The sequence below is a fragment of the Phyllobates terribilis genome, unplaced genomic scaffold (genome assembly GCF_046119375.1).
Source record: "Phyllobates terribilis strain yellow unplaced genomic scaffold, ASM4611937v1 Scaffold_2__4_contigs__length_985480577, whole genome shotgun sequence".
Taxonomy (NCBI): domain Eukaryota; kingdom Metazoa; phylum Chordata; class Amphibia; order Anura; family Dendrobatidae; genus Phyllobates; species Phyllobates terribilis.
In genome coordinates, this window is record NW_027362762.1 from 518,217,990 (window position 1) to 518,243,957 (window position 25,968).

Here is a 25,968-nt window from a genome sequence, read left to right on the forward strand (position 1 = left end):
TGTTACCAATAAAATACTAATAGCAATATCTTATAAAGTGAATGGTTGCAGGGCTGTGAAACTATTTAGATAGTAAAACAAAGGAATCCAAGGAATGCTGTAATAGACACGACACTGATATACATCAGGGGTCTCAAACTAAAATGAGATCTGGGGCAAATTTTGGCCGAGGCTAAACTGCATGACCGAGGTCGCCTGGCCAAAGCCCTCATTGTGTAGCTACTACATCAGTGCCATACAAGTAAATTGCGTCTCATTACGATGCCTAGTGTACTTCAAAACCACAGCCCCCTATGATGGCCCCATAGGTCTTCTATATGCAGTATGATGGTCCCATAGCCCCTGTATACAGTATGATGGCCACATAGCCTCCCTATATACAGAATAATGGCCCCACAGATAGGGGCTCCACAGCCCACTATATACAGCATTTTGCCCCCAATAGCTTCCTACATACAGTATGATGAACCCACAGCTCCATTACAGATAGTATAATGGCTCCACAGGTCCTTTTTTAGACAGTATGATGGCCCCATAGCTCTCTTACATATAGTATGATGGCTCCACAGCCCACTACATACAGAATGATGTCTCCACAGCTCCTCTATACACAATATAATGGCCTCACAGCCCCCTATATATAATATAATGGCTTCATAGCCTCCCTACATACAGTGTAATGCCCTCTATAGTGCTTACCTACTGCCATGCGGCTTGTCTCCCTTACAGTCCTGTCGCTGGGCATCCCCTCAAGTGGGTACAGGCAGCGCCAGGTGCGCTGCGTGACGTATTTCAGCAGATGTGGCTTCGCACACGAGATGGCACACAACACATTTAAAGGTACAGTGCCAGCCACAAAAAATTGCTTTAGGGGCCGCATACAGGCCGTGTGTCTGAGAAGCCTCATCTACATACAGCAGTGAACTGACTTTGTATAATTTGTATATAATACATGTGTACCCTTCACAGCAGACTGTTACTGGTCTTTCCATGCATAAGTGCATACATATTTTTAGTGAGGCTTTAAATAATAAAATAGCTGGTTTTACTGCCACATTTAGGAGGTGCAAGGACATGACTGTCTTTATCAATGACTATTTAGTCTCTATAAATCATGAGTATAAAATTACATTGAATTATAAGTTGAAACAGCATAACTCCGTGTTGAAACACTGCATAAGGCCTCTTCATACGTCCTCTTAAAAAAAGGTGTGCGTGGAACGGTCAGCTTTTACTATCCGTGTGGTGTTCTGTGTGACACGTACCAGAATAAAATGCATTCAAGAAATTACAGATTTTTATGTTTTAAAGATGTGCAAAGCTAATAGATAGATATTATAGATAGATATCTGTCAGATATATTTGTGCTTTGCATGTGAAACTTATTGTACAACTTTCTATTAAATAAATAAATAATAAATGAAAAAAATGACGGGGGGTCCCCTCTATTTTTGCTAACCAGCAAAGGGAAAGCAGACAGCTGAGAGCTGATATTATCAGGCTGGGAAAGTCCATGTTTATTGGGCCCTTCCCAGCCTAAAAATACCAGCCCCCAGTCACACCAGAAGTGGAGCATCACAAGATAAAAAATAAAAAAGGTTTTGTGAAAAAAATTTTGGGATAAATTTCTGAATTTTATTTAAGCATTTAAATAAAAGAAAACTATACGTATTTGGTGTCTGCGTACTCGTAGTGACCTGGGGCTTCATATTACCTTGTGAGTTTTACCATATATTGAACATGCTAAATAAGAAAATAAAAAAAACAATTGTGGAATTGCACACTTTTTCAATTTCACCGCACTTGTACATTTGAATGACACCATTCATTCCAAAATTCCATCTTGTCCCGCAAAAAAAACAAGCCCTCATACGGCTACATGGCTGAAAAAATAAAAAAGTTATGGCTCTTGGAAGAAGGGGAGGAAAAAACTAAAATGGAAAATTGCATCTGGGGATGAAGGGGTTAAGGTCTGGTGGATGAGAGATAATACTATGGGGCAGTTTTTCAGGAGTTGGTCTGCCCCATTTAGTCCAGTGAATAGGGTAATATTAATGTGTCAGCAATTTAGACAATGGTATGCTTCAAATTTTGTGGGAACAGTTTGGGGATGCTCTTTTCTGTTCACAAGGCATGATTGGGTGAGTTTGGTGTGCAAGAGCTAGTCTGGCCCATTGAGCCCTGACCTCAACCCATTGAAATCCTATGGGATGAACTGGCACGTAGATTGTGAGCCAGGCCCTGTCATCTAATATCATAAATGATCTTCTAGGCCAGTGATTCCCAAACCCCGTCCTCACGGACCCCAACGCATCGTGTTTTCAGGATCTCCTTAGTATTGCACAGGTGAGAGAACCTGTGGCTGTTTCTGATGCCTTAATAATAATTCTATCACCTGGGCAATACTAAGGAAATCCTGAAAACATGACATGTGGGGGGCTGTGAGGACGTGGTTTGGGAAACACTGGTCTAGACAAATAGGCAAAAATTCCCACAGAAACCCTCCAAAATCTGGAAAGGGAGGAAACAGTTATTGATGGAACTTTAGAACCATCATCACATTAAGGTCTGTGGATTTAGACTGGGATATCCTAAAAGCTGCTATAACCTTTTGTCCATATAGTGTTAATGCTATGAAATTTAGGGTGAATTCACACACTGCAGATTTTGTTGCAGAAATTTGAATGGGGTTGTTTCAGATGAATGGAACAGTTGTAGAATTTCCTGCGACAAAATCCGCAATGTTATGTATGGTTCCTTGAATGGCTGTCATTATCAACAATTTGGTGTTAATTTTCCCCCATGTCTTTCTTTTCATAGATGCCAGCCAAATCGATTCTTTATGTCACCGAGGCAGAATTCTGTTTGGGCTTGGCCTGAGGACTAAGAATCATACCCACTCCTGGACGGTGGCTGATGGCCTCCAGTCTGTTTACTCCTGCCATGATTCTTGCTGTCAAAACCACTCCTGCAGTGTATTCTGGATGTCACAGGGCACGTGTGTCCTCGCTGACTGTAGGACTCCGCACAGTTGTATGGCAACTAAGACGAGCTCTAGAGACTCTATCTTAGTACAAGTATTTAGGGAAGGCTCCTCACAGACTTCACTGTATCGCCACATTTCAGATACTTTATCAATAAAAGAAGAAGGAGGTAAAGGATTTCACAGAGAATGGTGGAAAACTCGGGCACCAGCCAGACATAAAAGGCAATTGGGTGATGGAAAAGAGGAAAAAGAACCACAAGTTCCAGAAAATGGGTTGACAGGACAAAAAACGCTATCAAAGAGCAAACACCAAGATGACTTGAAAAACTTAGGAGCAAAACAAACAGTGGAAGTAAGTGAATTCATATGGCAAATTATTTAGAAAAAAATGGGATAATGTGCTATTTTCATGTTCTAATTACTAGCAATAGTTTACACCTCATATAATTACAGATTACAGAAACCTTTTGGACTAAGCACCAAACAAGCAGTGACTCTTTTATTGTATGGCTTCACCTAGACTTTGTAGTAACACTTTTCTATTGAATCTTCAAAATCTTAACAAGCAATTTTACATTTCTAAGATTTTTTATCACAAAAGGGGGTGTTCCCATCTCCAAGATCCTATCCCGATATGTGGTAGATGTAATAATAATATTAGCAAATACCTCCAATTAGAAATGTAGTATAGTTCTTCTGATTCGCTATGTCTCTTCCCTCATGTTAAGTCATTGCAGGACCTTAGAGATTCATTGTTACGACCATTGATATAGTGACAGTTAGTTAGCTAGTTGTCATAACCATGGATACCTAAGGTCCTGCAATGCCCTTCACATAAGGAAAGAGACATAGCAAATCAGAAAAACTATACTACATTTCTAATTGGTGGTATTTGCTAATAATATTATTAGTATTACATCTACTTCGTATTGGGATAGGATCTTGGAGATGGGAATACCCGTTTTAAAGGAGATTTTCTATCTTCTCAATGCTCTCCTATAAATTTGAATACATTTCTTAAACCTAGATATAACACGTATGATTGCACAATGGTTTGATCCTTCAATCCTAACCCTCCATATTGGGAGTGAAAAGTGTCTTTACATTAGTCCTATATAATCACCCTACCTGGTGCCCTGCTTTTGCCTCCTGCTGGCTCCTCAGCGCAGTTTGGTCTTCCTTTCTTTCTGCATCCAAGATGACCACCTCTGTGGATTGGGGTAAGTCTAAACCATGCCTCCTCTTCTTTTCCGATCCTGCAGCACAAAATAAGCAGGAGAGGAGTGTTTTAGACTTATGGCTGCCCCATGCCACTGTGGTGGCTATTTCGGAAGTAGGAGGAACAAAATTCTGATCTAAGTTAAGGAGGCAGCGGGAGGCAAATGGAGGGCATTAGGTGACTATGCATGAAAAATGTCTAGTAACTTTTCAGTGCCGGGTTGCAGGGTCACTTCAACCATTCTGTCTTGTGGGGTGCTGCTCAATGATGCCAACATTTTTATATAGCGTGTGAAAAATGTCTACAGTGTCCTTACACATTAGATTATAATGTTGTGCTAGACCCACCAATTTTGTGGAGTGGAATATACTTGAATGTGTATGCTTTAGTGTAATCTTGGCAGATGTCAGGGAAAGGAAGGATCGAGCATATTTGTTTCAACATGCCTGATCTCTAGTTCTCACAGGAGATAATCCACTGTGAGAGGTGTCTGATGTTCTGTGAGCATGTCCATGGGAGGATCAGATGGAATAGCTGGCAGCTAAATCAGTGTTTCATCGACCGCTAGTGTATGGCATTCCGTTATATATATATATATATATATATATATATATATATATATATATATATATATATATATATATATATATATATATATATATATATATATATATATAAGACCATGATGGAGTCATCTTTTTTCCATTCATTTTTAGCTGATCCATTGCTAAAGATTAATTAAAAAAAGTTCAGTTTACCTCCTTTTTAGTTTTAAAAAAACAAATGAGAAAAACAAGTTCTGCAGCCTCTGAATTTTCCATATTGGCAGGGGTCTCAGAGATCAGATCCCAACACTGCTCATTTATGGCCTGTCCTAACTTAAAGTCCCAGGAAACCCCTTGAAGGCAGTGGGTGCGAAGCATGATGAGAAATAAAAGCGTGCAAACAGGTGCTACATGGCAGAAAGAGAGGTCTGTTGTTTTTTTATTTGTTTTTTTATGGGGGGTTGCGATCAAAGAAACGTAAACAGGTGAGTGAATGTGTCCGTGCTGCGCATCACCAAATGGTTAACAAGTTGCACTATTCTTGGCAACACAAAGCCATTACTGATTTGGAGATAAAGATTAATTAAATTATAAAGTATTTGCTTAATCCAAGGATATATTTCCATGAATTGTCTTGTGGTTTCATATTCATTACAAATCCTCACAATATTTTGAGAACTGCAGTGAATTACTTTTGTTATATACAACCTATGAACTAGATTTTTTTTACACTTACTCATATGCACCTGTCATGAGACAGGTACGGCATCTTCTAAAGCACTGAAGGAGTTCTTCAGCATTATGGCATTGACGGCCCATCCTTAGGACTGTCTAAAAATTTTTAATAAGGGGTTAAGTTCGACCTCTGATTTGCCCAATGAAGCTGTGTCCCCTACATCAGATCCCCATTTATAAAAGGTCACCAGGAAAATGCAGTCTAATATGCCGGCCCCATGTTATAGGGCAGGGGAGCTGAGCAGATTGATAGGTAGTTTTGTGAGAAAAGTCTTCTTAGAATTCATTTTAGGCCTCATTCAGACGTCCAATTTGTTTGCGTACAAGAAAATCGCTCTGATTATTCTGATCAGACGTTGATTTTCAGTTTGATCAGAGTGTGGTACGAGTGTCATTCGATTTTCTCGTACGAGGAGAAATTGAAAAAAACATGAAATGTGTTCAAATTAAAAAAAAAAAGCAATTTGTTCATGTTCTCCATTCTGAGAGTCCGTGAAAATTGGGCCACACTCTGATATCATCCAGTGTGGTCCGATTTTTTTTCATGGGCCCATTGATTTGCACTGCCGATTTTAGTCTGACCCTCAGATCAAAATTGGTCATTTCTCCAATATTTGTGGTGGACCACTTGGTCCGAGGGAAAAATCGGACGTGTGAATGTTCCCATAGAATATCATGAGTATGAGTGCTATCTGTGAAAAACAAGTATAGCGTTCATACGCAACAATGGGCCATCTGAATGAGGCCGAAATCTCTGCACTTTCTGAGATTTTTGGTCCGGTAGGCGGTCCTATCAGTGATTGGCAGCCTTCATTGTATAATTCTGCATATAGAGATAGCTGTCAATCACTGATAGGACCGCCCACTGGACTGAAGATCCCAGAAAGAGCAGAAGAGTAAATGATTAACACATGAGTTATACTGAATGTTTTCTTACAAAACTATATATCAATCATCTCCTCTTCTCTTGCTCTATAACAGTCCCTGCAGATTGGACGGCATTTTGATGGTGACAGGTTCCCTTTAACCATAGATTTTTGCATCTGAAGTTTAGTCTGTATTCACATGTCTGTGTGCTGCTTGATTTTTATTTTTATTTTTTATCAGTCAGCATATGGACCCATTGAGTATGTCCTATTCTGATCCTCAAAATTAGATCAGAAGAGGATGTGCTCTGTTACATGGATCTCATTCTCGGATCCGTGATTTTAGCGCACGTCTGAGTACGTCTGTTCTACTCGATAGGTACTTGTGCTGTTTGATAAAATAATCGGGCAGGACGTGGCTATCATGAATGTGTGACTGCAGCCTTGGTGCGGGGTGCAGGAAGCCGCTGTAGTTAAATGTTAATGAAAGCTGATAGCTAATAACACGTAGCTTATAACCAGCACTTTGTCCAGCAGCCAAGAGAAGAATATGCCCACCATTCTGTATTGCTGGAGTATTGGGTCAGAATTTATTTTTAACCTGATATTGTGGAAGTGGTGCATGGGGGTTGGCAGTAAACATGTTTTCCACTTGCTGAAGTATTCTTGTGTGTCCCTATCCTCTGCAAGCTGTGGATCTGGCGGAACACTGTGGGTCCCGATTACAGATGGTCTGCTGTATATGTTAGGGATACATGAGAACGGTGGATTACAAAATTATAAATCATCTTTTCAACCAATTCAGCCATATTGACTTACACACATGGTCAAAATTGTTGCTACTCTTTTGTAAAAGTAAGAAAAGCCCTCATTGGTCACTGAAATAACTTGAAAATGACAAAAGTAATTCTTAATTTAAATTTACTGAATATCAACTAATGAAAATCAGACATTGCTTGGTTGTTGTTTTTTTTCATGTTTCTGTTGAACCACAATTAAAAATGACTAATGATAGGTCCCTTAACTTAAGGCACCACTTAAGGTTTTTTTTTACTGCAACGCTGGAGTGGTGCTTCTAATCTAAGGTCGCTGCGTCTTGTCTTATCTGCCGCCTTCTTCACCTTCTCTTGCCGCCGCTCCGGCCGGCCTTCAGCAGGTTGTGACCTGCCGCTCCAGTGTTTGCTGTGCAACTTTTCAATGCAAGCCTTGTCCTGGCTTTCATAGACTTGCATTGAGAGCTTGTGACCGTTCTGGTAAGGGATCTTAGATTGGAAATGCCACTCCAGCACTGAAAAAGCCCGCTGGAGTGGTACTTTAATATTTTGTTGCACAATCTTTTGAGACAATCGCTGCAAAAAATGATTTCTATAACTCTCCATGAGACTTCTGCACCTGTCCACAGGTATGTTGGCCCACTCCTAATGTTCAAACACACTATGGATGGTTTAACATTTTTTTTTATAATCTTTCTTCCAGTCTCCTGAGACTACTTCTTCCTTAGCTTTCTTTGGTCCATGTTCAGTGTGGTACACACCATCATACCAAACCGCACAGTGACTACTTTTAACCTCTCAATGTACATGATTTCATCTGTGATCGGTTGTGGAGACACACAACAGATATCAACTACATTAACCTGCCATCATCTGTCTCTAACAGCCGTGGCAGGATCTGAGCGCCGTCCACTGCTGTTTACTGTTTAAACACCGCTCCGAGTCTCTGACAGCGGCTTTTATAACAATGATGCTCATCTGCTCCCATCGGCACAGGGCATTGATTACGGGGCCCTAATGGTTTACTATGGCAGCAGGGGGCCTGATACAGCCCTCCGTCTCCACCATCTTGGTGATTATTTGAAGCTCTTATATATGCTAAGCTTCAAAGAAAACCAAGATTTACACTATGTTCTGCAGTAAAGTGGTATTGCAGTATATAGTATAAGCGATCAGACGATCGCAGGTTCAAGTCCCCTGAGGGAAATAAATAAAATAGAAATTCTACAAATATATACAGTACAGACCAAAAGTTTGGACACAACTTCTCATTTAAAGATTTTTCTGTATTTTCATGACTATGAAAATTGTACATTCACACTGAATGCATCAAAACTATGAATTAACACATGTGGAATTATATACTTAACAAAAAAGTGTGAAACAACAGAAAATATGTCTTATATTCTAGGTTCTTCAAAGTAGCCACCTTTTGCTTTGATGACTGCTTTGCACACTCTTGGCATTCTCTTGATGAGCTTCAAGAGGTAGTCACCGGAAATGGTCTTCCAACAATTTTGAAGGAGTTCCCAGAGATGCTTAGCACTTGTTGGCCCTTTTGCCTTCACTCTGCGGTCCAGCTCACCCCAAACCATCTCGATTGGGTTCAGGTCTGGTGACTGTGGAGGCCAGATCATCTGGCGTAGCACCCCATCACTCTCCTTCTTGGCCAAATAGCCCTTACACAGCCTGGAGGTGTGTTTGGGGTCATTGTCCTGTTGAAAAATAAATGATGGTCCAACTAAACGCAAACCGGATGGAGTAGCATGCCGCTGCAAGATGCTGTGGTAGCCATGCTGGTTCAGTATGCCTTCAATTTTGAATAAATCCCCAACAGTGTCACCAGCAAAGCACCCCCACACCATCACACCTCCTCCTCCATACTTCACAGTGGGAACCAGGCATGTAGAGTCTATCCGTTCACCTTTTCTGCATCGCACAAAGACATGGTGGTTGGAACCAAAGATCTCAAATTTGGACTCATCAGACCAAAGCACAGATTTCCACTGGTCTAATGTCCATTCCTTGTGTTCTTTAGCCCAAACAAGTCTCTTCTGCTTGTTGCCAGTCCTTAGCAGTGGTTTCCTAGCAGCTATTTTACCATGAAGGCCTGCTGCACAAAGTCTCCTCTTAACAGTTGTTGTAGAGATGTGTCTGCTGCTAGAACTCTGTATGGCATTGACCTGGTCTCTAATCTGAGCTGGTCTTAACCTGCGATTTCTGAGGCCGGTGACTCGGATAAACTTATCCTCAGAAGCAGAGGTGACTCTTGGTCTTCCTTTCCTGGGGCGGTCCTCATGTGAGGCAGTTTCTTTGTAGCACCTGTGAAGCGAAAACCATTTCCAGTGACTACCTCTTGAAGCTCATCAAGAGGATGCCAAGAGTGTGCAAAGCAGTCATCAAAGCAAAAGGTGGCTACTTTGAAGAACCTAGAGTGTAAGACATAAAAAAGTGTGAAACAACTGAAAATATGTCTTACATTCTAGGTTCTTCAAAGTAGCCACCTTTTGCTTTGATGACTGCTTTGCGCACTCTTGGCATCCTCTTGATGAGCTTCAAAAGGTAGTCACTGGAAATGGTTTTCGCTTCACAGGTGTGCCCTGTCAGGTTTAATAAGTGGGATTTCTTGCCTTATAAATGGGGTTGGGACCATCAGTTGTGTTGTGCAGAAGTGAGGTGGATACACAGCTGATAGTCCTACTGAATAGACTGTTAGAATTTGTATTATGGCAAGAAAAAAGCAGCTAAGTAAAGAAAAACGAGTGGCCATCATTACTTTAAGAAATGAAGGTCAGTAAGTCCGAAAAATTGGGCAAACTTTGAAAGTGTCCCCAAGTGCAGTTGCAAAAACCATCAAGTGCTACAAAGAAACTGCCTCACATGAGGACCGCCCCAGGAAAGGAAGACCAAGAGTCACCTCTGCTTCTGAGGATAGGTTTATCCGAGTCACCAGCCTCAGAAATCGCAGGTTAAGACCAGCTCAGATTAGAGACCAGGTCAATGCCACACAGAGTTCTAGCAGCAGACACATCTCTACAACAACTGTTAAGAGGAGACTTTGTGCAGCAGGCCTTCATGGTAAAATAGCTGCTAGGAAACCACTGCTAAGGACTGGCAACAAGCAGAAGAGACTTGTTTGGGCTAAAGAACACAAGGAATGGACATTAGACCAGTGGAAATCTGTGCTTTGGTCTGATGAGTCCAAATTTGAGATCTTTGGTTCCAACCACCATGTCTTTGTGCGACACAGAAAAGGTGAATGGATAGACTGTACATGCCTGGTTCCCACTGTGACGCATGGAGGAGGAGGTGTGATGGTGTGGGGGTGCTTTGCTGGTGACACTGTTGGGGATTTATTCAAAATTGAAGGCATACTGAACTAGCATGGCTACCACATCTTGCAGCGGCATGCTATTCCATCCGGTTTGCGTTTAGTTGGACCATCATTTATTTTTCAACAGGACAATGACCCCAAACACACCTCCAGGCTGTGTAAGGGCTATTTGGCCAAGAAGGAGAGTGATGGGGTGCTACGCCAAATGACCTGGCCTCCACAGTCACCAGACCTGAACCCAATCGAGATGGTTTGGGGTGAGCTGGACCGCAGAGTGAAGGCAAAAGGGCCAACAAGTGCTAAGCATCTCTGGGAACTCCTTCAAAATTGTTGGAAGACCATTTCCGGTGACTACCTCTTGAAGCTCATAAAGAGAATGCCAAGAGTGTGCAAAGCAGTCATCAAAGCAAAAGGTTGCTACTTTGAAGAACCTAGAATATAAGACCTATTTTCAGTTGTTTCACACTTTTTTGTAAAGTATATAATTCCACATGTGTTAATTCATAGTTTTGATGCCTTCAGTGTGAATGTACAATTTTCAAAGTCATGAAAATACAGAAAAATCTTTAAATGAGGTGTGTCCAAACTTTTGCTCTGTACTGTGTATATATATATATATATATATATATATATATATATATATATATATATATATATATCTATATATATATGTATATATATAAAAAAAATTATATGAAAGTTTAAATCAACCCCCTATTCCCCAAATGAAAATAAAGGAATTAAAAAAAATACACATACAGTTGTGCTCAAACGTTTACATACCCCAGCAGAATTTTTCCTTTCTTGGCCTTGTTTCAGAGAATATGAATGATGACAAAAAAAACTTTTTCTCCATTCATGGTTATTGGTTGGGTGAAGCCATTTATTGTCAAACTAATGTGTTTTCTGTTCTTAAATCTTAATGACAGCCAAAAACATCCAAATGACCCTGATCAAAAGTTCACATACCCTGCTGATTTTGGCCTGATAACATGCACAGAATTTAACACAAATGGGTTTGAATGGCTACTAAAGGTAACATCCTCACCTGTGACCTGTTTGCTTGTAATCAGTGTGTGTGCATAAAAGCTGAGTGAGTTTCTGGGATCCAGACAGACTCTTGCATCTTTCATCCAGCCACTGACGTTTCTGGATTGTGAGTCATGGGGAAAGCAAAAGAATTGTTAACAGATCTATGGGAAAAGGTAGTTGAACTGTGTAACACAGGAAAGGGATACAAAAAAATATCCTAGGATTTGATAATGCCAATCAGCAGCGTTCAAACTGTGATTAACAAATGGAAAATCAGGGGCTCTATAAAAACCAAACGAAGGTCAGGTAGACCAACAAAAATTTCTGCTACAACTGCCAGGAAAATTGTTTTGGATGCAAAGAAAAACCCACAAATAACATCAGCTGAAATTCAGAATTCTCTGTAAACTAGTAGTGTGGCTGTTTCAAGGTGCACGATAAGGAGGCACTTGAAGAAAAATGGGCTGCATGGTTGAGTCGCCAAAAGAAAGCCATTACTGCGCAATTGCCACAAAGTATCTCGCCTACAATACTCTAAACAGCACAGAGACAAGCCTCAAAACTTCTGGAACAAGGTAATTTGGAGTGCTGAGACCAAAATTGAACTTTTTGGCCACAACCATAAACGTTACATTTGGAGAGAGGTCAACAAGGCCTATGATGAAAGGAACGCCATTCCTACACTAAAGCACGGAGGTGGATCGCTGATGTCTTGGGGATGCGTGAGCTACAAAGGCACAGGAAACTTGGTAAAAGTTGAAGGAAAGATGAATGCAGCACATTATCAGCAAATACTGGAGGCAAATTTGCACTCATCAGCCCGGAAGCTGCACATGGGACGTACTTGGATGTTCCAACATGACAACGATCCAAAACACAATACCAAGTCGACCTGTCATTGGCTACAGCAGAACAAAGTGAAGGTTCTGGAGTGGCCATCTCAGTCTCCTGACCTCAATATCATTGAGCCACTCTGGGAAGATCTCAAGCGTGCAGTTCATGCTAGACAACCCAGTAATTTACAAGAACTGGAGGCTTTTTGCCAAGAAGAATGGGCAGCTTTACCATCTGAGAAATTGAAGAACCTCATCCACAACTACCACAAAAGACTTCAAACTGTCATTGATGTTAGAGGGGGCAATACTCGGTATTAAGTGGGGTATGTGAACTTTTGATCAGGGTCATTTCGATGTTTTTGGTTGTCATTAAGATTTAAAAAGAGAAAACACAGTAGTTTGACAATAAATGGCTTCAGTCAACCACAACCAATAACCATGAGTGGAGAAAAGTTTTTTGTTATCATTCCTATTCTCTGAAACAAGGCCAAGAAAGGAAAAATTCTGCCGGGTACGTAAACTTTTGAGCACAATTGTATGTGGTATTGCCATGTTCAGAAAAGTCTGATCTTTGAAAATATAAAATGAATTAACTCAATCGGTAAATGCCACAACGAGAAAAAAAAATCAAACATTGTTTTGGTCACTAATCTTCTTTAAAAATGCAATATAAACAGATCATTAAGTCATATGTACAGTTAGGTCCAGAAGTATTTGGACAGTGACCAAAGTTTTGACATTTTAGCTGTTTATCAAAATATATTCAAGATACAGTTACATAATCAATATGGGCCTAAAGTGCAGACAGCTTTAGGCTACGGTCACATTATCAGTACTTGGTCAGTATTTCACATCATTTGTAAGCCAAAACTAGGAGTGGGTGATAAAGTATAATAGAAGCACTTTACCACTTCTGTATTTTTCTCTGATTGTTCCTCATCTGATTTTGGCTTACAAATACTGATGTAAAATACTGACCAAATACTGATAGTGTGACCGTAGCCTTTGGGTTTGCTCACACTAGAATATAAATCAGTGGAGTGCATTGCGAGAAAAAATTGGATTTCACTTGGACCAGTGTTATACAATGAGGCAGTGCACATCTGCGTATTTATGCTCAGCTTTATTTGGCATGGGAAAAAAATTGGATGAGTGTGAGGAAAAATTGCATGCCATACGGACTGTAACATACCTGGCGGCTTCCTTGCATAGTGGTCCATCTCTCACTGTGCAAGAGCGCGCACTTGAATTCCAGTCCAGACTATCACTTTGGCTTCTTTCCATATGGTCTGCTTTGCTCTGCTCTGTCTGCTTAGGGCGACGCCCGCTGAACTTCCTCTTTCTTGTAGCTGCTGCAGACACACCCCTGATGCTTCCTCAGCCTATTGCTGTCTGTCACCTGGTATTTAAACCAGCTCCTCCCTGGAATCCTTGCCTGAGCATCTTGTTCTTTGAGTTGGCTTCTTGTCACTGATGTGCTAGGTCCTGTCTATGTTTCCTGCCTTGCGGTATCAGTTCCCGTGTCTGAACTGTGTCCTGTCTGTGTACTCTAGCCAGCTGTCTTTCCGCCTTTCCTGGAGGCTGGATTTCCAGGCCCGTGTGAACACGCTCTTAGCCTGTTCCTTCTGCCCTCTAGGGGCCGCATACCTAGATTTGTTGTCTGTGTCTTTTCCCAGTGTCTGTTCCTGCCCTAACTATCTTCCAGCCTGTTTCCCGTCTCTCTCTACGCCCATATCTTCCCTTTTTCTGCAGAGTCTGAACTCGTACCTAACTCCTGCTCGCTGTCACTGTGTACTTCCGTTTGTGAGTTTGTGGTCCACTCGCTACTTCACTGCAAGTACCCTGTGGGTATCTGGTTCTGCCTTTTCCTTCCTGTCTGTTCCGTGTGAACAGAGCCCTGTCCCCTCTGCCCTGCCTTGCTCGCCGCTCCGACGGTTTCTGCCTGCTCTGCCTTGTTCACCGCTCTGGCGGTTCTTGCCTGCTCTGCCTTGCTCAAGGCTCCGGCGGTTCTTGCCTGCTCTGCCTTGCTCACTGCTCCAGCAGTCTCGCTCTGCTCTGACCCTTTGCTCACTGCTCCCGCAGTCTCGCTCTGCTCTGACCCTTTGCTCGCAGCTCCGGCAGTCTCGCTCTGCTCTAACCCTTTGCTCGCTGCTCCGGCAGTCTCGCTCTGCTCTGACCCTTTGCTCGCTGCTCCGGCAGTCTCGCTCTGCTCTGACCCTTTGCTCGCTGCTCCGGCAGTCTCGCTCTGCTCTGACCCTTTGCTCGCTGCTCCGGCAGTCTCGCTCTGCTCTGACCCTTTGCTCGCTGCTCTGGCAGTCTCGCTCTGCTCTGACTCTTGCTCTCCACTCCAGGCTGCCTCGTCCTGCTCTACTCTCGCTCACCGCTCCAGGCGGTCTCGCCTTGCTCTGCTCTTGCTCGCCGCTCCGGGCGGCCTCACTCTGCTGTGTTTGTCCACCGCTTCTGCGGTTCTGTTCCTGAGTCCCAGTCTGTACTGGGACCTATCCACTCTGTGCTCCAACCTGTCGTACCTGCCAGTACCTCCCTGCCTGCATACCAGTTGTGCTTACCAGCATCCACCTGTCTGCATACCGGCCGTACCTGTCAGTACCTCCCTGTTTGCATACCAGTCGTGCTTGCCAGCAGCCACCCGTCTGTATGCCAGCCTAACCTGCCTGTTCCTGTATTCCCCGGTGTGGGTCAACAGCCGTGTCCGGGGTCTGACCTGGAATAGCCCCTGGTCCCTCTGCTCGGTTCCTCCTTGGTGCACTGGCGTCGTATGCCGTCGTGCGACCTTGGTCGGATCGAGTGGATACTTAGTTACGCCCCTCTAGGCATTCACCCTCCGGGACGGTCCAGTGGAATCACTACATATACATGCACACGCGAGTCAGTCCGGGCGTGTGCATTACACGGACCATCATTATGGCTTTCGATTTATACTGATACATTACTATTCTGTGTCATGGGAAACTGTAAATGGTCCTGTAAAAGATTAATAGCTGATGAGTAAAAAAAAACTTGATTCCATACAGACAGCTCATGGAAAACAAGTGACAAAGAAATTGTACCACTTTTATGGATGAGAATGGGACTGACTTTTTATTATATGCTTGTGTGAGCATACCCTTACTTTGAGGGTATTCACATCCTAATTGGAGTAAAGGTTTATGAATTACAACTCTTTAATATGAAACTTCCTCTTTTTAAAGGGACCAAAAGTAAGTGGACATGTACCACAAAATCTCTATAATGGGCTGTATAGACAATTCCCTCATTAATCCATCATCAGTTAAGCAGGTAAAAAGTCTGGAGCTGGTTCCAGGTGTGGCACATTTGGAAGCTGTTTATGTGAACCCACAACATGCGGTCAAAGGAGCTCTCAATCAATCAATTTTAACATCTAGAAAGTAATAAAAGGCCAAATAAAATTTCTAATTTTACTAATTGCAGTGGATCTGTAAAAAAACACGCAATAATTAATGTCCGTATGGCATTGAATTTTTTTTTAATGTTCCCATTGACTTTATTATTTTAGGGTCGAGTCTGGCCCTAAAAAAAAAGTAGTGCATGCTGCTATTTTTTTTTTCCATTTTTAATTCACTACATGTTCTGATTATTGAGTGATTTATAAACCGTAGCAGCTACCTTTTTATCTCCATAAATTGAATAAAGTTGGTTGGAAATCTTAAGAAAACGCTTGTTAAAGAATTTGTCTGATACCTATAATGCCCTTTTTTATAATTATCTATCTTTAACCCCAACCAGTTTTGTAATTTTCTTTATATTAAAATTCCCTACCATTCTCACAAAATTAGAATATCATCAAAAAGTTAATTTATTTCAGTTCTTCAATACAAAAAGTGAAACTCATATATTATATAGAGTCATTACAAACATACAAACATAGTGATCTATTTCAAGTGTTTATTTCTGTTAATGTTAATGATTATGGCTTACAGCCAATGAAAACACAAGTCATTATCTCAGTAAATTAGAATACTGGTGTTTCTCATCTTCCTCTTGACAATACCCCATAGATTGTCTATGGGGTTAAGGTCAGGCGAGTTTGCTGGCCAATCAAGCACAGTGATACTGTTGTTTTTAAACCAGGTATTGGTACTTTTGGCAGTGTGGACAGGTGCCAAGTCCCGCTGGAGAATGAAATTTCCATCTCCAAAAAGCTTGTTGGCAGAGGGAAGCATGAAGTGCTCTAAAATTTACTGGTAGATGGCTGTGCTGACTTTGGTCTTGATAAAACACTGTGGACCTACACCAGCAGATGACATGGCTCCCCAAACCATCACTAATTGTGGAAACTTCACACTAGACCTCAAGCAGCTTGGATTGTGGCCTCTCCGCTCTTCCTCCAGACTCTGGGACCTTGATTTCCAAATGAAATGTAAAATTTACTTTCATCTGAAAAACAACACCTTGGACCAGTGAGCAACAGTCCAGGTCTTTTTCGCCTTTGCTCAGGTAAGACGCTTCTGGTGTTGTCTATTGGTCATGAGTGGCTTGAGGCAAGGAATGCAACACTTGTAGCCCATGTCCTGGATACGTCTGTGTGTGGTGGCTCTTGAAGCAATGACTCCAGCAGCAGTCCACTCCTTGTGAATTTGTCCACTCCCCCAAATTTTTAAATGGCCTTTTCTTAACAATCCTTTCAAGGCTGAGGTTATCCCGGTTGCTTGTGCACATTTTTCTACCACACTTTTTCCTTCCACTCAACTTTCCATTAATATGCTTGGATACAGCACTCAGTGAACAGCCAGCTTCTTTAGCAATGACCTTTTGTGGCTTACCCTCCTTGTGCAGTGTGTCAATGACTGCCTTCTGGACATCTGTCAAGTCAGCAGTCTTCTCCATGATTGTGGAGCCTACTGAAACAGACTAAGGGACCTTTTTAACCCCTTTACCCCCGAGGGTGGTTTGCACGTTAATGACTGGGCCAATTTTTACTATTCTGACCACTGTCACTTTATGAGGTAATTACTCTGGAATGCTTCAATGGATCCCCCTGATTCTGAGATTGTTTTTTCTTGACATATTGTACTTCATGATTGTGCTAAAATTTGTTCGATATCACTTGCGTTTATTTGTGAAAAAAATGGAAATTTGGCGAAAATTTGGAAAATTTTCACAATGTGAATTTTTATGCCCTTAAATCAGAGAGATATGTCACACAAAATAGTTAATAAATAACATTTCCCACGTGTCTACTTTACATCAACACAATTTTGGAACCAAAACGTTTTTTTATTAGGGAGCTATAAGGGTTAAAAGTTGACCAGCGAGTTCTCATTTTTCCAACAAAATTTACAAAGCCATTTTTTTTAGGGACCACATCATGTTTGAAGTCACTTTGAGGGGTCTTTATGACAGAAAATACCCAAAAGTGACACCATTCTAAAAACTGCACCCCTCAAGGTGCTCAAAACCAAATTCAAGAACTTTATTACCCCTTCAGGTGTTTCACAGGAATTTTTGGAATGTGGAAGAAAAAAATTAACATATAACTTTTTCCACAAAAATGTTACTTTAGACCCAATTTTTTTTATTTTCGCAGGGGTAACAGGAAAAAATGTACCTCAAAATTTGTTGTGCAATTTCCCCTGAGCACGCAGATACCCCATACGTGGGGAAAAACCACTGTTGGGCGCACGGCAGGGTTCGGAAGGGAAGGAACGCCATTTGACTTTTTGATTGTAAAATTTGCTTGAATAATTAGCGGACGCCATGTTACGTTCAGAGAGCCCCTGATGTACTTAAACAGTGGAAACCACCCACAAGTGACACCATTAGGAAACTAGACCCCTTAGGGAACTTATCTAGATGTGTGGTGAGCACCTTGAACCCCCAGGTGCTTCACAGAAGTTTAGAACATTGAGCAATAAAATTAAAATGTTCACATTTTTGCCACAAAAATGTTTTCAGCCCCCAATTTTGCATTTTCATAAGGGTAACAGGAAAAATTGCACCATGCAGTTTGTTGTGCAATTTCTCCTGAGTAAGCAGATACCCCATATGTGGGGGAAAACCACTGTTTGGGCGCACGGCAGGGTTCGGAAGGGAAGGAGCGCCATTTGAGTTTTTGGATGTAAAATTTGCTTGAATACTTAGCGGATGTGCCCCTGATGTGCCTAAACAGTGGAAACCCCCCACAAGTGACACCATTTTGAAAACCAGACCCCTCAGGGAACTTATCTAGATGTGTGGTGAGCACCCTGAACCCCCAAGTGCTTTACAGAAGTTTATAACATGGAGCCGTGAAAATAAAAAAATCAAACTTTTTCCACAAAAATGATGTTTTAGCCTCAATTTTTTTATTTTCACAAGGCTAAGCAGAGGAAATAGACCCCAAAACATGTTGTGCAAATACCCCATATGTGGGGAAAATACAGTGTTTAGGCGCACGGCACAGTTCAGAAGGGAAGGAGCACTGTGTGACTTTTTGAACGCAAAATTGGCTGGAATTGAGAGCGGACGCCATGTCATGTTTGGAGAGCCCCTGATGTGCCTAAATAGTGGAAACCCCCTACATGTGACCCCATTTGGAAACTACACCCCTTAGGGATTTTATCAATGGGTATAGTGAACATTTTGAACCCAGAGATACGGCACAGAATTTGATAACATTAGGTCATCATATTAATTAAGTTGTCATTAGTCTTGAGCGCAAGTGCTCGCTACTTGAGTTTGCATTGGGTACTCGGGTATTCACCATGCATCGTGCATGCTCGAGTGATATGCTCGAGTCCCTGCTCGCATGTTTCACGGTTATTAGACACCCAAAAAAAAACATGCATGGATCACTCGTGCATGGCAGACAATCCCCGCGAGTTTTTTTTGGCCACGAAGCATATGGGACGGAGACTCGAGCATGTCACTCGAGCACCCGCAATACTCAGTGCATACCAGAGCACCCGATGCAAACTGAAGTAGCGAGCACTTGCGCCCAACACTAGTCGCCATATCGTCATCTTTTTTCTTTCTTTTTTTAACTTTTGAAAAAAATCCCAACCCTAACCCTGGACCAACCCTAGCCCAACCCTAACCCTAGCCCAACCCCAACCCTAGCCCAACCCTAGCCCAGTCCTAACCCCAACCCTCACCCCAACCCTAGCCCAACCCCAACCCTAGCCCAACCCCAACCCTAGCCCAACCCCAACCCTAGCCCAACCCTAACTCTAGCCCAACCCTAACTCTAGCCCAACCCTAACTCTAGCCCAACCCTAACTCTAGCCCAACCCTAACTCTAGCCCAACCCTAACTCTAGCCCAACCCTAACTCTAGCCCAACCCTAACTCTAGCCCAACCCTAACTCTAGCCCAACCCTAACTCTAGCCCAACCCTAACTCTAGCCCAACCCTAACTCTAGCCCAACCCTAACTCTAGCCCAACCCTAACTCTAGCCCAACCCTAACTCTAGCCCAACCCTAACTCTAGCCCAACCCTAACTCTAGCCCAACCCTAACTCTAGCCCAACCCTAACTCTAGCCCAACCCTAACTCTAGCCCAACCCTAACTCTAGCCCAACCCTAACTCTAGCCCAACCCCAAAACTCTAGCCCAACCCCAAAACTCTAGCCCAACCCCAAAACTCTAGCCCAACCCCAAAACTCTAGCCCAACCCCAAAACTCTAGCCCAACCCCAAAACTCTAGCCCAACCCCAAAACTCTAGCCCAACCCCAAAACTCTAGCCCAACCCCAAAACTCTAGCCCAACCCCAAAACTCTAGCCCAACCCCAAAACTCTAGCCCAACCCCAAAACTCTAGCCCAACCCCAACTCTAGCCCAACCCCAACTCTAGCCCAACCCCAACTCTAGCCCAACCCCTAACCGCAACTCTAGCCCAACTCCAACCATAACCCTAACCCCAACCCTAACCCTAGAGTTTATTTTTTTACGCCGTTCCTCTTGCGGTATAAGTGATTAGACGACTTTATTCTTCGGGTCGGTGCGATTACAGTGATACCAGAATCATATCGGGTTTTTATGATTGACAACTGTCACACACTAAAAAACCGCATTTTTTTGTAAAATCTAATTTTGCATCGCCGTATTTTGAGAGCTATAATTTTTCAATATTTTGGCCGACAGAGTCATGTGACGGCTTGTTTTTTGCGGGATCAGTTGCCATTTTATTGGTACCATTTTCATGCACGTGACATTTTTTGATCGCTTTCTATTCCGATTTTTGGGAGGCAGAATAAACAAAAGACAGCAATTCCGGAATTGTTTTTATTGTTTTTTTTTTATGCTGTTCCACGTCTGGTAATATTGATAAGGTAGCTTTATTCTTCGGGTCAGTACGTTTACAGCGGTACCACATATATATCGTTTTTCTATGTTTTGGAGCTTTTACACAATAAAAGCTATTTTATAGAAAAAAAAAAAATTTTTGCATCTCTTTATTCTGAGACCTAGAACTTTATAGCTGTATGGCGGCTTGTTTTTTGCGGGACAAGATGACGTTTTCAGCTGTACATTTTTATTTATATTCGTCTTTTTGATGGCGTGTTATTCTATTTTTTGTTTGGTGGTATGATGATAAAGCATTGTTTTTTTGCTTCGTTTTTTATTCATTTTTTAACACTTTTTGGACTTTTATTCTGTGTCCCACTATGGGACTTTCACTTTTTTTATTCTGATCGCCTGTATAGCATAGGGATGGAGCACCATCCCTGTGCTATACAGGCTGTCAGCGCTGCAGATGCAGAAGATACTTTGGTCATGCACTGCGCATGACCAAAGTATCTTTCTGGTGACCCAGATGTTGTCATGGCAACATTGGGTCGTCATGGCAACATCCGGGAAGCCGCGGCAGACAGCGCTGGAGGCCGGGAGAGGAGGTGAGTATTTCGATCACCTCCCTTTGCCCCGCAATGCTGCGATCGATTTAGATCGCAGAATTGAGGGGGTTAATGTGCAGGGAGCGGTGCAGGACCGCTCGCTGCACATAGTACCGGGTGTAAGCTGTGACTATCAGGTGACACCCGGCGGCAATCTCCCTGCACCGCTTGTGTGCGGACGCGATCGCCATCTGCCCAGGTCACCATGACGTACTATTAGGCCACACGTCAGAAAGGGGTTAAATGTTTAGGAAGCCTTTGCAGGTGGGCAGTTGTGGTCACTTTTTTCCTGATTTTTTTTTCTCCACTGAAATAAAAAAAAATCTGAACTCTATGAATTGCATTTTTTCTCCAAATTTTACTACACTTGGATTTTTTTTCCTACTTTTCAGAACTTTGGTAAAATGAATGGTGTCATTCAAAACTGCAACTTGTTCCTAAAAAAACAAGCCCTCATCGCTATGTGAACAGAAAAATAAAAAATGATGTTGCTTGGAAGAAGGGGAGAAAAAAAAAGTTCAAAAGCAAAAATTATCTGCGAAGGGAAAGGGTTTAGTAGGCGGTCTGATGGACTTACAAGTTTGTAGACACCTGGGATGTCAATAACTGGGCACACCTTAGTTTCACATGTCCCTTTGGTCAAATTCTTTTCAATCTTTTCACATAATTTTTGCCCTGGCCATTTTCATTAGTTTTTTTTTTCTGTTGGACCTCAATTCAAAAGCAATGTCTGATTTTCATTGGTTGATTTTCAGTAAATTTATATTGGAAGTTAATTTTGTCAGTTTCAAGGTATTTCAGTGACCATTGGGGATTTTTCTTACTTTACCAGAAGGGTAGCAACAATTTTTTCCATGTATGTATTAGGCTGATGTCTACATATTTAAGATATCCATGAGAACACAGAACATTTTTCTTGTTTTGAACATGGTTGTAAGGTCCCAGGATTTTATAGGTAGCGTTATCACATGTCATCCTGCAAGCAGGATGTGGATCTGAGCCAACATAAACTTCATTGAGCCTCTCAAAAAACAGGAGCAGTTCTAATTGTGCAGCAGCAGTTGTAATATAATGCTGTTAGGTGTTAACCTTTGCCCTTCCTGTATGGACAGACACACAGAACGTGTTAAGCAAACTATCTATGCTAATGTCTTGCTGAATTTCCTCCTAAACCAGCCTACATGTATGCACCCAAGCCTTCAGGGCTATTCTCGCCATCAAAAATTCTTCAAATTGCAAAGTGCTGTTAAAAACAAGCAACTTTGTAACTTCCTTGTTATTAAAAATAATCTACTTTCTGAAGAATGTACGACACCAAACTATGTAGGATATTAAAATCTGATCTTGACATTATGATATTACAAAACGATCTGGATAAGATGACTGAATAGGCAAACACTTGGCAGGTGAGGTTTAATGTAAATAAATGTAGAGTAATGCACCTAGGATGGAGTAATCCTATGTATATACTAAGGACTACAGAACAGGAGAAGGATTTGGGTATTCTGGTTACAAGTAAGCTGAGCAGCAGTACTCAATGTCAAGCAGCAGCCTTTAGGCAGCGTGCCCACTATGCCTTTTTCAAGTGTTTTTGATGCGGAATTTTCGCAGCAGAAACGCTTTAAAAACGCTTGGTAATCCGTGCCCCATGGTCCCCAATGAAAATCCGCATGTTCTGTGCCCATGCTGCGCAATTTTCCGCACCGGATTTTCTGTGCGGAAAAATTCCCAGCATGTCCATTATTTGTGCATTTCCGCATGCAGATTTGACTACTCAATGCATTTGAAAAACGCAAGTCAAATCCGCATGTAAAAACACTGCTAAAACGCGTGTAAAATCCGCAAGCGTTTTTACTGCCAAGACCATGCAGAAACGCTGCGGAAATTTTCTGCTTCAATTCTGCATCGTGGGCACATAGCCTAAAAGAAAACAAGATTTTAGGATGTATAAAAAGAGAGATAAAATCCCGCAATCCCAACGTATTGTTATCTCTTTTTAAATCATTGGTGAGGCCACATCTAGAATATGGGATCCAGTTTTGAGCTCCCCATTTTAAAAGGGATATTTAGAAGTTAGAGTCAGTTCAAAGGCGGGCAACTAGATTATTACAAGGGATGGAAGGCTTCTCATATGATGACAGGTTAAAAAAGTTAGGCTTGTTTAGCTTTGAAAAAAGACGCCTCAGAGGGGGATCTCATTTACATATATAAATATAAGTGTGGTCAGTACAAAGGACTGGGGCATGACTTATTCCTTCCAAAGACCATACTAAGGACCTGGGGGCACTCATTATGGGTGGAAGAAAGGCGATTCTGGCACCTAAACAAGAAAGGGTTCTTTACAGTCAGAGCAGTCAGACTGTGGAATGCCCGACCACTAGAGGTAGTGATGGCCGACAGCTTTCAAAAAGGGCTAGATGATTTATACACATAATATTGTGAGTTACATTTAAATTAGACAAAATGTTACACCTATAGTAGTACATTTAATGCAATAATAGTAATTACATAACTAGTATGATAATTAGGTTTTATCCAGGGTTCTTGGACTGATCGCCTTTTCTCAGGGTCCAGAAGGATTTTTTCCCCTGTGACACATATTGACTGAATGTGTCCTGGGGTTTTTACCTTCTTCTGGATAAACAGTGTAGGCATGTTAGTAATACTGTTATTAGAACCACAAGAGTAATATAAAACTAATTAAAAAATGTAATTATAAACTGGTACATTTTGAATTGTGATAGTGCAGCTGACGCGCCCCCTGGGACATATTCCTTTTTGAGGGGAATACCCGGCACCGGATCAGATGGGGGGTTGTAGTCTCCGAGCGGCTGTGACCCGGTCCCGTGCCCAGGGCGTCAAGCTCAGTGTTATGTGGCAGTCCTTACTGATGTTATAAGAGTTCTTTTGTGTCGACTACGCCACCCGTTGTAATGCGGTCACTGTGGCCGCCGCTGCAGCAGGGTCCGCTGAGGCTGATGGTGGATGTGCAGCTTGGTGGGATAACCCCCAACGGGAGGGGTATAGCCTCAGAGGGGACAGGCGCAGAGGATGGGGGTTGTGGTGGTGCGGTGCAGCCGGCAATGAAGACAGACTCGGGTTGTGCAGTTAAGGGAGTTTACTTACTGCTGATGTTTCGGTCACTCCAGCTGTTAGTGACCACCCGAGCCGTGCTGCGTCCACCAGGTCCTGGATCCGGCCAACCCCCAAACAAGTCCAGAGCGTGGCCCTGAGCTCTCCCTCTGTCCTTTCTTCAGCCGTCCCCACCAGTGATCCACCTAGGTCCAGCTCCCTCGGGCCTTCTGTTGGGCAACCCTTGGCCTTAGGTTCCCTGACCCTCCATGTGGTATGCCTTCAGGGTGGATGTAGTGGGTGGCCGTGGCAGATGCTGCCCACAGCCTCCGGTCTCTGGCTAGGGATGTTTTTGCCCCCACCAGCTTGGGTTCCGGTACCCTTGTGCTGACTCCTCACCCGGTGCTCTAATTTGGGTTCTTGGGTCCCTTCAGTCTTCCCCCTCTGGGTCTTTCTCTTTCTTTCTCCTCTCTCTCTCTCCAGGGCTGCTGTTTCCTTCTCTCTCCTCTCCAACTGACTTGTTCTCAGCGTCTGACCCTGATCTAAGTTGGTGCCCTCCTTATATATCCCTCTATGTGTGAGCTCAGGTGACCAGCACCCAATGAGCTCCTATCACTACCCAGACTGCTCCCCCTATCTGCCCCTACACTACATGGGATGTACCACCCCCCTCCCACTCCAGCCAGGAACAGGCTCGGTTGTACCTGCACATTTCTAAGTGGGAGTACCGTCGGCCTGCTCCTCTGGAATGGGATGTATGTAGTGCATGCAGTCTATCTGAGCTCAGTTCCACACTCCTTCCTTACCCGGGAGTGGAATATCACACCTCTGGGTTGAGGTGCAATACCCCTGTAGCAGCCGAATCCTCAGGGTGCTACATTCCCCCCTGGTAAATCACAGCACGTCCTCGGGCTGTAAGACAAAACACCAAAACATACAAAATTTTTATATGAACATATAAAACATATAAACATTATATATAACTTTTCATATAAAACATTCTCGTAGACTTCTCTGGTTTCAGGTTCCTCCTCCGGACACTGTGCAACGTGTGTCCGGGAAAAGTGCGACAGTCTTTCTAGAAAAATGGTTTCTCCTATAAAACCGGTAGGGGGCGCTTTAGGAAGCGCAACTATGTACAGGGCAATTTGGCCGTTCTCAGTCCCCGGCCAAGTAAAGGGAAAGGGATGGCTGCTCACAGTCCTCAGCCTGGTTTGGGTAGGGGACACACGGGTTAAACTGTTCACTGGTCCCAACGGGGACTAAACTTTAAAGCAGCCACGGTTACTTGGGTACCCCGACAGGTAACTATATACAGTCCTTTGTACTATCTCAGTCATAGTACCTTCTAGCCTTGAACCCGTTCGGGTCTTCTGGCTCCTCCTCCCTACACCGCAACTCCTCCTCCGTCAGGCGGTGTACGTGGAGGGCGTAAGGTCCTTTGGCACACTTGTGCCGGGTGAAAGTGACCTCGTCTCCGACGTAGAGGTCACGGCCTTTGTGACCTTCCGGCAGGTGGGACTCGACGTCTCTGCGAGTCACAAAAACGTCACCGCGGTTGTTACGGTCCCGAATAAAGCCCCACCCATGCTGCGGGTTGAACTTTATCACTGTCCCGATGGTGCGGGGACAATGCGCTGCACGGGGGTTCCTCCTAGTCCGGCTCTTCTGCTCCGCGCTCTGGATTTGGGCCTGTTGTTCTCTGACCCGCCTCTCCT

General features: G+C 42.9%; 1 protein-coding gene across 2 annotated transcripts in view; it reads left to right on the top strand.

Moving 5' to 3' along the window:
- Positions 1 to 25,968, top strand: part of KIAA0319L (KIAA0319 like) — a 146,584-nt gene that overhangs the window by 37,142 nt on the left and 83,474 nt on the right. For both annotated transcript variants that reach the window (XM_073665963.1, XM_073665969.1), the window contains one exon: positions 2,821 to 3,338. In XM_073665963.1, coding sequence (XP_073522064.1) covers positions 2,821 to 3,338 — 518 coding nt within the window. The remainder of the gene's footprint in view (positions 1 to 2,820; positions 3,339 to 25,968) is intronic.